Source organism: Centruroides sculpturatus, unplaced genomic scaffold (assembly GCF_000671375.1).
Source record: "Centruroides sculpturatus isolate CEXI.00-Female unplaced genomic scaffold, Cexi_2.0 scaffold696, whole genome shotgun sequence".
Classification (NCBI taxonomy): domain Eukaryota; kingdom Metazoa; phylum Arthropoda; class Arachnida; order Scorpiones; family Buthidae; genus Centruroides; species Centruroides sculpturatus.
Genome location: NW_019384932.1, coordinates 407497 through 424790, shown reverse-complemented (window position 1 = coordinate 424790; position 17294 = coordinate 407497). Strand labels below are relative to the sequence as shown.

At 28.8% G+C, this 17294-nt stretch overlaps 1 protein-coding gene across 2 annotated transcripts in view; it reads right to left on the bottom strand.

Moving 5' to 3' along the window:
- Positions 1-977: 977 nt before the first annotated feature.
- The window catches only part of LOC111632022 (ankyrin repeat domain-containing protein 29-like), a 36008-nt gene continuing 19691 nt past the window's right edge, over positions 978-17294 (bottom strand). For both annotated transcript variants that reach the window (XM_023376376.1, XM_023376375.1), the window contains 5 exons: positions 13368-13466; positions 11285-11383; positions 11085-11180; positions 5319-5417; positions 978-1266 (listed from right to left, as the gene is read on the bottom strand). In XM_023376376.1, coding sequence (XP_023232144.1) covers positions 1153-1266; positions 5319-5417; positions 11085-11180; positions 11285-11383; positions 13368-13466 — 507 coding nt within the window. In that variant the 3' untranslated portion in view covers positions 978-1152. The remainder of the gene's footprint in view (positions 1267-5318; positions 5418-11084; positions 11181-11284; positions 11384-13367; positions 13467-17294) is intronic.

Sequence of the window (17294 nt, the reverse complement as noted above, 5' to 3'; positions counted from 1 at the left end):
AATTTTAGAGAAATAACTGAAGATGGACGCTTAATGCGTTTGAAAACGTTCTTATGTTATTAAAGAATTTTGCTGAACTTCTGAATGGTTTTTTATATTATTAACTTGCTTTTTATTTTTACCTAAAGAAGAGTGAATTAATATATGAAAGAACATTCAACTGAAATGCATTGTTTAATAAAAATAAATAACTTTTCCTGAGTATTTCCTTGGTGCAAGTTTTTTGTCTCTGATTAAAGTGGATAAAGGGGTAAAACAAAATGAATATTTTTAGTTTTTAATTTTTAATCTTGGTTTTAAGCTATAAGCCATAAACCAGATGAAACTTTTTGAAGTACAACACTTTTATTATGAAATACAATAGATTTGATTATGTTAGCTTTTCAATTAAATATCGATAGTTTATTTTAATAAGTTTTGATTTCAAAATTTCAATTAATAATCATCAGGTTTTTAACAAGACATTCTATGGAAAAAATTAACACAAATTTTATAAATTATTATATTAATACAAATCACATCACAAACAAAATGATAGCATCAATCACAACCATATATTTAATAGAAGAAAATGCAATTTTAAGAGATTAATGTGAAATGTAGACTAAAACCAAGTTTATCATTGCCATAAATGACACACAATTATCATTTCTGGTAATGGTAGCTATCTAACTGTTGACCTAAAGAGAAAATCCTATATTTTTCAGAAAACAATTTTACATAATAAAACTTTTCTGATAAATACTTAAATTATTATACATTATACATAATTTTTGCAGTGATGATTGTGTAAAAATAAATATAAGTAATGGATAATATTAATTGTGTGTTAATAAAATAAAATAAAAATTATAATTTTTTCCTCATTAGGTTTAGAAATAAAATAAAATGTTTTGTAGACTTAATAAGAAAAACAAGTTATAATTTTTATTTTATTTTAAAAATCAATATCATTTAAAAAAAATGATAAAAAAAATAAGACAGATAAATTTATAATAATTTAAATATGGAATTTTTTCAATTGATATAAGATTTTGATAGTAAAGTAACAAAACAATTATGTAAATTCCTGACATATTTAAATTAAAATATACATGTAGAAAAATTAAAGAAAATTTATTACACTTTACAAATACAGTGATTTGGATATTATCACGAGGCACGTATATGATCCGGAATTTTTCTAGATGATATAATTTTTTGTAGGAACTCTGTTACTACAACATTTCCTGCCTCTTGAGCTAATTCTAAAGGTGTAAGTCCATCCTATAATTGTAATAATCTTAAAATTAGATATTTTTATTAACTTATTCTAATTTTCTACAATACAGAAATCTCTTATGATTTTTTATGTATTAGTTTAATTTTAAGAAATGCAGAACAGTAACATGGGCTATTCAAAATGATTGTAGGGTTTCTGTGACTTTTATTATGGAACAGTGCAATAAACATATGATAACTTTAGCCCCATAATTGGCTACAATCTCTCAAAGTTTCATTCCATATCACATGTGATCCATTATATTACACATATTACAGTACCATCAAGTGGCAGCTTTTGCAAAATGGCAGAAAATGGGGGAGAGAAGGCATTTTGTAGGTTAATTTTCATCAAAGTGAATCCATTATTGTTGCCCCGTAATATTTCTGTACTGAATTTTGGAAGGATCCACCTTCAAACAATTCCATTTACAGGTTGTATGCCTGATTTCAGAAGAATAGTTGCCTGTGGAAAGGAAAAACCAATGACCATCCTCCATGTCAGAAATGAAAGTGGAACAGATAAGAAAAACCATCATATGAAGCCCTAGAAAATGAAGTATGAAAGTCAGCAGAAATCTAAGTATATCACAACTGATAGTGTGGCATATCACAGAAATAACTGAGAATGAAGGCATAGTACCTTAAGCTGCTGCAAGCTTTAAGACCTGATGATCACTGCCAAAGAGAGAATTTTTGTATTGAACTGTAAGCTTTGATAAATGAAGATGGCTTTTTTGACAGATTGATCTTTCTGATGAAACAACCTTTCATTTCTCAGGTAAAGTAAATAGGCACAATGTTTGAATTTGGGGGACAAAAAGTCCCTGTGTTTACATTGAGCATGAACATGACTCCTCAAAGTGAATGTCTTTCATGCAGTTTCCAAAATAAAGATGTACTGCTCCTTCTTCACCAAAAACACTCTAAAAGGAATGTCATATCTGGACATGATTGCTAAATGGCAACTATCCCAACTTTGAGGACAGTAACAATTTCATACTGCAATAAGAGCCCTACTTTATTTTCACCAGAATGTCAAGAACATTTTAAACCACTATTTGCTGCAGCAATGGAGTGGACATGGACACAAGATAATCATAAATTCCTTGCTATCTCAGTCTCCAGACCTAACTCCAGATGATTATTTCCTTTGGGACTATTTGAAGGAACAAGTTTTTGTCCTTCTTCCATGAATATCTTGGAACTGCAGAAGCAGATCACAATTGCAATTGGAATTATTGTGGTAGACATGCTCAACAATGTGTGGGATGAAGTGGATTATTGTTTAGCTGTCTTCAGAGACAAAAGGCATTCACATTGATCATTTGTAATAGACTTAAAAAACTTTGAATTTCTTTAACAAATAAACAAGTAAATAAAAGTATGTATTCTAGTGTGCTATGTGGTAGTTTCTTAAAACTCCGACAATCATTTTGAATAGCCTGTATTATCCATTACATATTATTAAATGCTTACACCTCTTTATCAGAATATTCAAAAACATAACATTCTATTCTAAAATGCTTTCCAAATTCAGTTAAACATTGAAACCTTTGTTAAAATAAATGATATTTTCTACACAACTTTGGTTTGTTTGTAACACTATAGAAAATAATTTATACTATCAGGCACATTGATACAATAATCCATTTGCATAAGGTAAGTGAAGGTAATTATATCAACTTAAGTTTTCTCAATTTTTTATACTTTTGTGAGGGTGAGGGAAAAATTTGAAAATAGGTACTATCAAGAGGTATATTTTATTAACAATAAAAAAAATATTTGAACACTCTATCCTTCTTTCCAACTCCACAGCACTTATTTTTCAAAAAATCAGCAATATGGTATATTTACCAAACACTACAGGTAAATAAATCACTCAAAAAAATTTTCAGTTTGAATTAATTTTTTAGAAGTACCAAACAAGATCACTTAAAACTTTTTAAATAAAACATACTACAGAGTTTTTACAAATTTATGATGGTACAGAACCGAAGAAATACTTAATTTTCTGCCATCAGTCTTATGCAATCATCCAATGTTGAACCAACATTAAAATAAATTACAAAACAAATACATTTGTAACGATAAAATGCATGAGTGGAATAATTGCCAGCATTTCATACTTCACAAATAACCTATTTTTCTGTTCTACTGGAACATTTATTGACAAAAACTGATATTATATTCTTAAAATTCACTGTACATTAAATTTACTTCAAAATGACTATATATAAAAATTTTTACCATTAAAAGAATTCTGTACAACACACAATTAAGCAGCAGACCTACAAATTACAGTAGAGGAATTTTGATGAAACAAAATGATGTTAATGGCTATAAAACTAAACAAAACACTTTAAGGTAGGTAGTTCATTCTTATGGATAATAACTCAGTAGCTATGCCTTAAAGTACAGCATATGCAATCTGTCAACAATTTCATATACTAATTGGGTTAAATAAACTTAAGTAGCACCAAGTAACAGTGGCACAATTACCTGCACCAACCTTATTTAAAAAAGTAAAAACAGTACTCAAAACCATATTTGATATTTTTTGAATGTTATCATAACATATAATTCCATTGAACACAGTTTGCATATTCCATGGAATTATGTTACTCAAACAATCTAATAAATCCATGTGAATGACTAAAAGAAACTATAGTCAAACCTCAAGTTTCAAACTTAATTTGTTCCTAAAAGTTGTTTGAAAACCAATTTCTCTCAAACCAAAACAAATTTTCTCATAAGAAACAATATAAAATGGATTATTCTGTTCCTGACCCCAAAACAAAGCCCCCTTTTTTTTACCTTTTTAGCTGCTTTTCATGCATAAAAATGCCTATAAATGCAATATAATATTATATATAATATATTATCATCTATATCTATAGCCATTTCATATATAAATTATATTAAAAGCAAAATGTTCCGTCACCGCCAACCAAAACTGAAACCATCACTTTACAAAGAAGTGCTGTAAATAGAGACTCAATTCTACCTGGATGAAATATGACCAAATCAATCAAGACGAAAAACAAATACTTTATCCACACTTTCCGAAATATTATGTTTCAATTGCTTTGATTTAAATTTAAATTTTAATTAATTAATTAACTTTGATTTTATTTTTAATTTTAGTTTCAGTGTAAAAACCAGCATTTTAATTATTAGTTTATTATTTTTAGTTTTAATTAACTTGCTATCTAGTATTAATAAATACTAAGTTATATATTAGTATTATATATTAATAAATTTTTGTTATTTAATTTGAGTTAAGCACATTTAAACACAGATTCATGGATGTCATTTATATGACATGAATGTCAATTAACGAAGTTTTTAATTAATTAATTAGTTTTAAATTCAACTGCAATGCGTACTGAAAAAACATTAGTAGTATCTTACCCACATACACATTGAAATCTAATTTGAATATCATCGTTGATGGTTTGTGTCATGACATCTAATGATGCAAGGCAATCTCAGCATCATTATATGGGCTGTCCATAAATTATATGTGCATTTTTATTGAAATTTTTACTCTCCCTTTCTTCATTGTCCCACCTTCCATAACACCTCATCTCTCCAGATGTTGAACAAAACTCAATCCCCTCAAAACCCTTATCACTTTATGAATAATTAAATGCATAAACTGTATAAAAGTTTATGAAATAAAATGACATTCATTAAAGTTCAACCTCTCTCTCGCCCCTTGTCCGACTTGTCATTAAGCCCCTTCCTCCCTTCCAGTGTGGACATCATTTTTGGACAACCAGTAGTCCTGTCGTTGATTGGTCAGGTCGTCAACTTTCTTTAACACAAGAAGTATATGGAGTTAGCTGTCTGTGTCTCTCTAATCTGTGACCAGCTCTTGTCGAGTAGATTATTCAGCAACTGCATTATCGTATGACAATCAGAGCTAATATGATGTTCAAAATTTTGTTCGTAAACCAAATTGTTCAAAAAGTGAGGCATTTGAAACAGGAGGTTTGACTGTATTACAAAAAATAATTTACTTTCTGTACATTTATAGTTTATTAAAATCTTACTTGATTTTTTAATTCTGGATCAGCTCCTGCTGCTATTAAAATTTTCACAATAGGCAAATGATCAAAAAGAGCAGCTGTATGAAGAGCACTTTCTCCATTCTGAAATATTTATGTCAAAATATTATTATTTGTTGGTCTAGAGTTTTTTAATTTTCCATGTATCATAATATCAAAGTATTTTGATATTTTTTAAAATTTTGAATATTTAAATAAAACTAAATGTAATATTTATAAATATATTATAACCTAAGTATAAATAAAATTTTATAATTTACATCTTTAATAATAATAATAATGTTTATTGATTTAAATTTAAATTTCTTACAATGGGGACTATTTGATTAAATAATGTTAATAAATGTACATACAATCCATAAAATAAATTAACGGAGAAATTCCAAAGATTTAGAGAAAAAGGAAAAAAACTTAAATAAGGTGATTTTTGACATGACCTCGTTCTTCAAAAAATCACATCTGAACTCGTCTCCTAATATAGCACTTTTTAGTTGATATGTCACCTGACAGGATTCAAACAAATGAGTCAGAAGATTTCCTTCCTCTTTAGCACCACAATAACTACAGCACCCTTCACTGAATATATTTATTCTATAGCCTTTAAACAAAATCCGAAATTTATTTAATCTGAGTTGCATAATGAGACTTTTTGTGAGAAAATTAGTCTCACAATTCAAGTAACTTGCTGTACACCAGACCAAGCGTGATTCAAACAGATTAACTCGTTTAGCTGATATGGAAGACATATCCCAGTTCCACAACTGATCTGACTTAGTTTGAATTAGTGCATTTAAATGGGTTCTCAACAAAGAAGCTGAGTAAGATAAAAATAAAAAGGAATAATCCAAGCCATCAAAAATATTTTTAACTGAAGCTGGCCAACTTTTCTTACCAGGTTTAACTGCTGTTAACAATAGATTATATGTTATTCAATGCAAATCACATGAGGGTAATTCCATGACTTTTGACCAGAACAAAACAATATCCTTAACAAATTTCAGTTCCAAAGGAGGTCTTCCCAATTCAAGACAAACTGCAGAACTTGAAACTGAACGTTCTATTTTAAAAAGTCTCTTAAAATATTTCATCTGTACTTTTTCTATTTTAGACAGAAATTCCAAACCCCATACAGGGAATAAATAAGACATCCTGGAACGAATAAAAGCATCAAAATGCCTAAACATAGATGCCTTCTCATAGAGCTTAGCCTCATACGTTTTTGTAGAGTAAGAATGTAGCCTGTCTTTTTCTGTATATCTTCGACCATCAAGTTAAAATGATGACTAAATGCACCTGAAGAAGAAAAATGTATTCCTAAGTATTTAATATATGTAACAAATTCAATTTCAGTGTTATTCACAAATATCTTATCAGATTTCAGTAATCTTCCTCCATTGCGAAAAACCATTCCCTTTGTTTTTTGTAAGTTAACTGTGAGGTCATTTCTTTCTGCATAATTAATCAGCAAAGATAGTTTTCGCTGTAAACCCGTCTTTGAATCTGCCAACAAAATTACATCATCTGCATACATTAGACAATGCAGGTCGACAGAATCTCCAAGTGTTAAACCCGAAATTTCTGAAGTAGCAAACAATTGCGGTAAATCGTTAATAAATAATATAAACAACAGAGGACTTAAAGGCTCACCCTGTGGCAAGCCTCCACCAGAAATAACACCCTTAGTAGCTGTCGAGTTGCCGCTCACATGATACCTTGTATTACAAAATAAGTTTTTAAGTAGCTTAATAAACGAAGTTGAAAGTCCTAATGAATATAACTTTCCCCACAAAATATTAAGATTGATTTTATCAAACGCCTTTTCCAGGTCCACAAATATCGAATAAATTTTACGTCTTTTCCTTGACAGAACATACTGTATTAACCCGTTAAGTATAAAGACATTATACATAGTTCCTCTTCCTTGAACAAATGCTCCCTGAAACTGAGAAATAATATTGAATTCAATTAACCATTGACTCAACCGATCTGCCAAAATTCCAGTAAACAGCTTTCTAAACGTGTTTAGCAAGAGGCTTTAATTTATCTCCTTTCTTGTAAATCATTTTCAACAACACATTTCTCAGGAACTTTCATTGTTTCCTTAATCTTATTAAATAATGTGAGTAATTCTAAACACACCTCATCAGGTAAGTATATAATAAATTCATTATTTATACCATCCATGCCAGGAGCTGATTTCCTTTTAAGTTTACTGATTGAAGTTTTTAACTCCGATAATGAGATTGGAGCGTCCAAAATAAGAGAAACATTTCCATGATCAAACTCAAGAATTGAATCTGAAATTGGATGACAAAAATCATGCTCCAAAAAACGTTCCCAATCTTGAAGAGAAATTTGACTATCAGGTTTTTTTTCCTTCTAAATCTGTTGACAATACACCAAAACTGTCTAGAAGATCGTGTATTTTGCAGCTGTCTACTAATATTTGACCAATAATTCTTCTTCTTTATCCTACACAATGATCGAAAGGCAGCCCTATAACCACAATAATCCCTCAAATCATCTTTACTACGAGATGTCCGGAACCTCCTCAACATCTTATTCTTCAGTCTCTTCGCTGTTCTACAATCACTATCAAACCAAACTGAAAACGATATTTTTGTCATTCCTAAGTATGACAACATTCTGCATTGTTCAGCTGATGTCTTAATTAAATCCAAAATTTCGGAATACCTATCCTCCATTCCGTCACTTAAGACGACATTTGCGTATCCGACCGAAACTGTTTCAGAATATAAATTGGATCTATCCTCTTTCCAAGTTAATCGTTTTTTCCTATCAATCAGATTAAGTTTTCTATCCTTGTCAGTATCAATTAATATTTCAAAATTCACCATATGATGATCAGACATGTAATCATCCGAAATAACAAAATTACGTAGACTCCCCAGCAAACTTTCGCTCAATATCACCAAATCAATTACTGAAGCACCCAATCCAGATGTATAAGTGAAGTCCGCTGGTGAATCAAAAGGATAACAACCATTTATTATGTATAAATTATAGGATTTCACCAGTTCAATAAGCAAATTCCCTCTTTTATTACAAATTTTGTTGTTTGATAGTCGAATATTCGAAATCACATCACCACCACAAATAGTATCCATAGTCAAGCCAATTTGTGCATTAAAATCACCCATCATCAAAAAATCATAATCTGATTACATCTTTAATATTGCTTAAGTGGTTATTATATCATGTCATTTAAATTCAGTTATAATCAAACATCACTTCATGCAAATAGATTTAAGTTTAAATTGCTTAACTATTTTCAGATTAATTTAAAATTATATATTATTAAATTATGTTATATAATGATATATTCAATATTAAAATCACTCATTTGCAATATGAAACCATTACAGAATTTCACTATAATAAAATGTTTTGAAATTTATTCCAATTGATAAGCATTAAATAATATATATTAATATTTTGATTATTTTTCTTGTTGACTGATATTTTCTAGAAAAAAATATTTATTAAGATATAAACATTTAAATACAATAAAAATAGTATTTGGCATTGAAGGTGCTAATAATTTTCAACTCTCAGCACAGGAAAAGTCACATCAAAGTTACTCTCATCTTTTTTATTTAATAAACTGAATTCTAGTAAATAATTATTACACTTCATTATGAAAAATATCATCATATAATTAGTACAGTGATGCCTTGTACTTCAAATTTAATTCATTCCAGGAAGCAGTTCAAACTCTGAATTGTTTGAAGTCCAAATCAGTTTTTCTCATAGAGATAATGGAAAGTCAGTAAATCCATTCCCAGATCCTAAACCAGGGGTGTCCAGCCCGCGGGCCGCATGCGGCCCAAGGCAAGTTCCAATGCGGCCCAAGGCAAGTTCCAATGCGGCCCAATAAACGTGTAAACAAAACCTACAAATGTTTTAATTTTTTATTATTTATTTATTTCAATGGCATAAACTCAAAAAAAAGTTTCACAAAGCCGTAAACCTTTATTCATATTTTATTTTTGAGTGGAAAGAAAATATTTCAAATACTTGGAGATGTGTGAATGCGGAAGGATTACTAAATAAAGCTGGAGTTGTGTCTCAAAGAATTATATACCCAAATTTGGGAAAAGGAGGGAAAGATGAGAAAGGACAAAAGATGTAGTAGTGAGAAAGGTTAAATAGATCTTCTGTTAAGCAAATATGGACCCATAATTTTTCAACCTTTTTCACTTCTTTATCTTTTGTTTTTTGCCTCTTTTTTCCGCACTTGGGTCTATAATCCTTTGATTCACAGCTCCAGCTTTATTTAGTATTTCTTCCAACGTTGCGAGATTTGGCTACATTGGGCCAAATGTGGCTACTTTTTTTGGTTTGACGTAAAAAATATCATTTGGCGCTTTGGCTACTTTTTCGGTTACATATTATTTATAATTATATAAATTGAATAAAAATGCACTTCAAAATGGTGGTTCGTCGTTTTTATTAATTAGAGACACAAATAAAACAAATATTTGTGTTTTTCAAATAAATTTTCGTTTGTTTCTTTTACAATAAATGAATTTATCTATTTCTAAGTAAAAATTGAAAGTGTCTGTAGAAGTAATTTTTTAACATATTTTTTTTCTTGATAAAGTTATAATATTTATTATTATTATCTACACATGTTAGTCCTTAAATATACTTGTATATTCGGCCACAAGTATATATTATATATACTTGTGGCCGAATATTTAAGGAAATTACAAGTATATATTATATATACTTGTGGCCCAAAACTCCTTGACTTCTTCCAATGCGGCCCAGAGAAACAAAAAGGTTGGACACCCCTGTCCTAAACAATATCATTTCGATATACTTAAAACAGCAATAAATATAATTGAAGGTAAAAATAACACAATCAAATGCCCTAATAATAAATTAAAACATGTAAACAATAAATAAAATACATAAATACTGTACAATAAATGAAAATTGCATCTACCAGTCACACACCATTGACTTCAGCATCTTAAACATGGCCACATGTACACCCTTTCATGCTAGGTGATAAGTTCCTTTTTCACCTCAATTGTTTATACTACAATCTTCTTAGACTTTGTTGCTTCCACACACTTCTTTGATGTCATGGTTAATAAATAAAGGTTATATTGGATTGAACAGAAAAGAAAATACATAAGTTTTTGGATATTTTAACAGCTGTGGTTAATTAATACAGATGTGTGATTTAAGTTTTAAATTTAACACATTATTGCTAATGTGAGATTGTATTCTATGTTTAGAAGTTTATTTAAACTTTTTACTTCACATTTTGTTTGAATAAAATCAAGTTGAAATGTCTTCAGATAAAAAGAATAACAGACATATTAAATTTCAGAAATGATATAATGCCATACAAACAGTAAAAAAATTCATATGTATGGGAAGATGCTCCTAAACTTCAAACATGTCAAATGTGGTTTAAAAAGGTCTATTCAGTGCAAATCTTCCAAACAAGTGAAAAAGTCACTGAAAACATTTGAGCATAACATGGGAGCAAGAGATGATTGGGTGCACAACAGATGGTGTTTATGCTTGGAGTGTATATTCTCACTGTGCAGCAGTTTGAATGTCAAAGTGAATTTTTGTCAAATTTAGCATTTGAAGTTAGAGTCATTTGAAGTATGAGGTACCAGTGTATATGCTTTTAGTGAATTTGATTTTTAAAAATATAAAAACATATTAGCATTTTCATATTATTCTAGTATAATTATATATACATACTTTTAAAAGTCCAAGAGAAGCTCCTCTTTTTATAAGAAGCTCAACAATTTCAGAATATCCTTTATGAGCTGCCTTAAATAAAGGAGTTGCACCATCCTAATTAAATTAAAAATATCAGCTTAATTTAAATCTCTGAATGACAAAATGAACAAAAATATATATCATTTTTAAAAATTAAAACCAAGAAAAAAGTTATTTACTAATCTAGTAGCATCTACTTCAGCATCTTTTTCTAATAATTCTCGTACAACAGCTGTATGACCCATTTGACAAGCAATCCATAATGGTGTTGCTCCATCCTAAAATTAAAAAATTTCTATGTAAGAAAAAGATAATATTAAATTTTGTAATTATGATGAATTATAAATATGCCAAAAATGAGCTATCTATTACATGTATTACAATTATACAACTAATTGAACAATTCTACTATTACAAAATTCAGAACAATTTCAAAAATATAAGCAGAAACTGCATTAAAAGTTTTTGAATTTTTTTGAACTAGATTAATTAAATGTTCCAGGTCTACTTTGTCACGGTTTATACATTTTTTTCTTGTAAAGAAAACACTAACTGGAATCCATATTGTTTTTGTATTTTATGAAAGAAAAGTCTCAATTTAAGAACATAATTCAGATAATAATAATTGTATGTATGACTTTTATGGCAAAGTTGTACCTCTCTCTCTTAATAATCATACAATTACTTATTACTGATTTGCAGGAATCTCTCAACATATTATATGAATTATTGTTACAGATACTTTTTAAAGTTCAAATATAAACATTTATTCTTCCAATTATTACTGATTTGCATTTATTTTTTATTATATTTTTTTAAAATCTTTTTTTAAAATATTTGCATATTATCATCAGCCATTCTATAAAATATATTAAAATTTAATTTATTTCATTTAACTATAAAATACAAATAACAGAATCCAAATAAATTTAAATAATTTGTAAATTCTTATTAACATATTTAAAACAAAAATTATCTTTAAATAATGTATATTATGTAATTATAAATGTATTTTTAAGTCATGGTAAAATTATTGTTAATATCTTACAACAACACAATCTCAATATTAATACTGACCAATTTTATTTTCACTTAAAATAAATAATTTATAGCACTTGAATATTTATTTCATTGCAAATTAATCTTTGTTTTTGATTTTTTGTGTCTGGAAGCACTTATTAGTTTAAAATCAGTGTCATATCTGTTCACACTGACATACATAAAGTTGAAGAAAACTGCTTAATTCTGGGAACTAAATTAAATTTTGAGGAATAACCTCATTTCCAGAATTAAGCATTTTTCCTCATTTATTTCAATATGATTCCAAATTCAAATAACATTTGAACTTGGAATCATATTGGGAGTCTAAACTTGCATTACATAAGGTCAAGAACACTGATGTAGAGAGTTAACTTGCCTCTTGGGAGGTCAAGGAACACTGAGTAGAGATTGAGTGTCTCAGGATAAGAAAAACTGGACAAAGAGCCTATCTTGCCTCATAAAAGGTCAAGAACACCAAGGAGAGTGAGCTGGAGACAAACCAATGAGAGCTTTGTTTTGGCAGTGGCCCTCCTTTTTAAGCAAAAATCTCATCCAATCAAATTAGTCAAAAAGTTCTCCACACTTTTGACAAATGATGAAAGCCAGACAGTTTTTGCAATAGGATGTGTGAAATCCCACGCTTTACTATCAAATTCAAGGGAAATGATGTTATCTTTTATCATCTTTTTCAAACAGAAAGGATGTTCCCTTTCCTTCTTTTCATCAACTTTCTTTACAAAACAAGTAAAATTTAACAAAAATATGTTAAAATAAGTTTATCAACTCTAGATTCTCACATTTATATTAAAAATAAAAAGAAATTAATTCAAAACAGCTGCTCATAATTGATATGTTATATTCACTAGAAGGTTATTTTATATTTATTTAAGTATTTGTTTTATTGTTAATGAATTATTTTTAAGAACTTGTCAACTTTACTTTTAGTGTGCAAATTATGTTTATGATTTTCCTAACTGTAAGACAATTGACACTACCTAAATAAAAAAGTCACTGAAATTTGTAATTGTTTTTTAAAAGTTTTTAATGAAATATTAAAAGAAAAACTATTAAAACAGACCAGAAATTAAGATAAATATAGCAATACTTCAAGAATGTTTTTGCATAAAAATACAATTAGAAGCAGGTTAAACAAGAGAAAAAAAATTAACTGTAAAATTATTTAAATCTATGAAAATTTTAAATAATACAAACAAAACTTACTGTTCGTCTGGCATTAACATCAGCACTCAAACCCAGTAGAAAAGAGACAATTTTAAGATGACCATTTTGAGCAGCAACAAACAGCGGAGTTGCTTTATCCTATGAGAAAATGGATTTTTAATTATTTGAAATTAAACTTTTTTAATATTATAAACTAAATTTGAAAGAAATAATTTCAAACTTTTTGAATATAAAAATTATGTAATATATATCAGAGAATTAAATGAAAGAGCCTGCAAGCAGTGAGAAGTCTAATAATTCTGTCAGTCAAACTTGATGCTGTGAGCTGGCAATGCTTTTTGCCTTGCTATAAGCTATAGAAAACACTTAAATTTAGAACAATAATAACTATGGACTTGAGGAATAATATTGTAAATTCTAAATAAGTAAATAAATAAAAACTTCATGCACAATCCTTTCTTTATTAAGCCAAAATCTATTTCTTTTCACATTTATGTAAAGAGAACTATAAGATTTTATCCAGTCTCATTAAATGTTCATTGGATTCACTTCTAAGTACTTCTAAAAGATTTCAGTGGCTTTGCTTCTAATGTTCAAATGTTGCTACTTATTAAAAAGTTTGTAAAGGCACAGATTATTCAGGATAGTTTTGTATACCACTGTCTTGATTTTCAGTAACTTTTCTTCTTTATGCAATTTCCATTATGGAAGTTCTTTATTCTGTAAATTAAATCTTCTACTATAAGCTAAAATTTTTGTAAATTATTTATAAAACACATCTTTTCATACATTTCCAGCACTTCTTTATAGTTCTAACAAACGTTTCCAGCTTGATTTACAGGCCTTCTTCAGGTTAGAAGCTGTTCTAATTGGAAGGAGTGATGCTGTGTTCCAAAATGGAACAGTTCAAAGTTTCTTTGATTTATTTAAATTTTTGTTAATGCAAAGCCCTTGGCTTGCTGCTTTATAGATGTCGATTGCTTCACTTATTCTTAATTTTTGTACCTCAAACATATTTCTTAATAATTTTGCATCTTCCTAATATGGGGGCACCCCAGGCTTGAATATTGAGCTAAGGCAGTGTTACAATTTTTAAGAATGTCATTTATGTTCTTTTATTCTGGCCTCAATCAATCTGTTAGTTGAGTCTATACAAGTTATCTGTCTGCTGAATCTAGAATCTTCTAGAAATATGGCCACACTCAAGGCTTCTTTTTTCTCATTTATTTAATCTTTTCCATTGGTTAATAACATGAATATTGTTGGGTTTCTTTTAAATGTTATATCTATTTGTATATCTTTCACTATGCTAGAATAAACTTTGTGTAACCTGAGGTCAAATTCAATTGTTACATATTTGCAATCAGGTTTTTGTTGTTCTGCTTCTTTATCTGATTTGTTTTTTAAAGTTCTAACCAAGCCATGTTTTGTTGCTAGCTTTTTAATAGATTCAATTTCTTGCCATGTATCCTCTTTTCTAGAACAATGCATGTAAGTTCATTGAACAAGTGTTCTAAATGCTGCTATTTTAAAACTCTTTGGATCATTAAAGGTAGCAGGTACGAAAAGGAAGGTACATTTGGTTTTGATAAACATTTGTGAGTATTTTATTCTCACAATCTCTATTTCCAGATCTAGATAGTGTACTTTTGTTTTGTCTGATTGGTCTAATACTAATTTCAAACTATACCTATTGTTATTAATAGTTTGCAAAAACTCTTCAATGTTGGGTTTTGTTTCCAAATGATTAAAACATCGTTGATGTATCTTGTATATAACTTCATATAAAATTTGGATTGTTCCACTTTGGAACACAGCATAACTCCTTCCAATTAGAATGGCTTCTAACCTGAAGAAGGCCTGTAAATCATTCGAAAACATAAGCATGAACCAAAAGCATTTCTTTATAATTCATTAAAACTATAAAGAATTGCTGGAAATATATAAAAAGACATGTTTTTATATATAATTTATTCTGTAATATAAGAATTTCAGTTATTTCAGCATTTAATTAAAATAGCAATGATAAGCTAATATTACACTTAGGAATATGTGACATGTGATGACCACAAACTCATAGTGTTACCAAACTCCTCACAAGTCCTTCTTTCATCTGATCACACATATATATATATGTATTATGCATATATTTATATTACATATATCTACATTTTATTAGATAAATTTTTAATAAATTTTATTAGAATATTTTTAAAAATGGTTATTGTCCATATTATTCAATAATTGGTTATTGTCCATATTTATTTCAATTAAAAGATTACATATATCATACGAATATTTCAACTATTTATGTTAAATAAATTTCATTAAAAAAAGGATTAAAAATAAATTAATAAACTGTGAAAAACATTTTATCTTAGTTCTAGTCTAGAATATATTTGAAATATTTTCTTCATAATTAGAACATTTTTCTGCATTTATAAATTGTCAGAACAGCTTATAACAGATGCTTAACTGTAGAAAAGATTAAAACTCTGGACTAAAAATTAACATTAATGCTTTAAAACAGTGATACCTGAACTTTTTCGAGCCACCACCTCTTGGTTCCATAAACATATCTAACATCCCAACTCCTTTTCCCTTGTGTGAGAAAGACTTGGAAATATTCTTAGAAAAGCTTTTCTATGAACCTCATACTTTGTATCCTTACCACACATTGTTCTCCACATCTGGAAGCCATTAAACACAAAGTTTCTTCTTGTCTGTTTTAATGGAGAAAAGGAAAGTTGTCAGTGACCATATCCTTCACCTACGATCACTGTTTGATCAGGACCCTCCCACCAATGCCCTCTTGCTTCTTTTCACCTACTAGGGACAGTAGTACCCATTTTGGAAACCACTGCTTTAAAGGAACAAATGAAATGCAAATAGTTCATATTAGTGCTTTTGGGCAGTGAGCCCATCCTCAGATCACAAATATTGCAAACTATTAGCTAGGATTTCACATAACTCAGAAAAATTTCTTTTTGAAACAGCAATTTAAAATTTCTTGACAATATAGTTAATAAATGTTTTAGATGCCATGCATCATATTCCTGTAGTCAATAAGTTACTAAAGACTGGACATTGCTAGACTTTTATTTAATCTAGGTCAACGTTTTTCAACCGTGTGGTCATGATGATGGGACAGATAGTCCACAGGAAAACTTAAATTAACAAAGATTAAAACTTTGTTCTACTTTTAATAGTTTACTTCCAACTTAATTAATTATGTTTCCATATGTATTCAAAACATGCTTTTATATTTATTATAAATGGCACAATATGTCCCAAATGTTGGTAATACCTGCATAGGTTTAAAAAAAAAACAAGTCTACATATATTAATTAATGATCCATAGAATTTTTTCAGGCATTCTACTGGTCCTTGGGATTAAAAAAAGTTGAGAAACACTGATCTTTGTGGTTTAAAATTTGTAAGAGAGAGAGAGAGAGAGAGAGAGAGAATAATAAAGCATAATAAGTATATAATTCATTTTTTACAGGTTTTCTTGGCAAGTTTTATGTATTTAGTGATTCTACAGTTTTATTGTGAGTACAACTTATTTTGTATATTGTGTGTGTTTAAAATGAGTAAGTCTGAGAAATATATAATTTTATGTATTTTATTTGACAATGTGTGAGATTCGGAATTTAGTTAACGAAAATGCCGCTCTTTTATTAACTAAACTTTTAATTATTTTACTTTCGTTTATGTAACAAATTGGAAGAAAAAATTGATCTTAGCCGGGAATGTGTAAATTTTCAACATCTATTGTTCTCTACATAACTTGCAGCTCGTCTTGCACAAAAGTTTATAGTTAGCATCCAACTTTTGTCACTTGTTTTAGATCCCTGGAACACCTATAACCTTTAGCTCATAAACATCCGATCACATGGTGGAAATTCCTCACAAAAAGCTATAAAAGACAGTTCTTACCCCCTCTTGGGGGAGTCTCTTAACGAA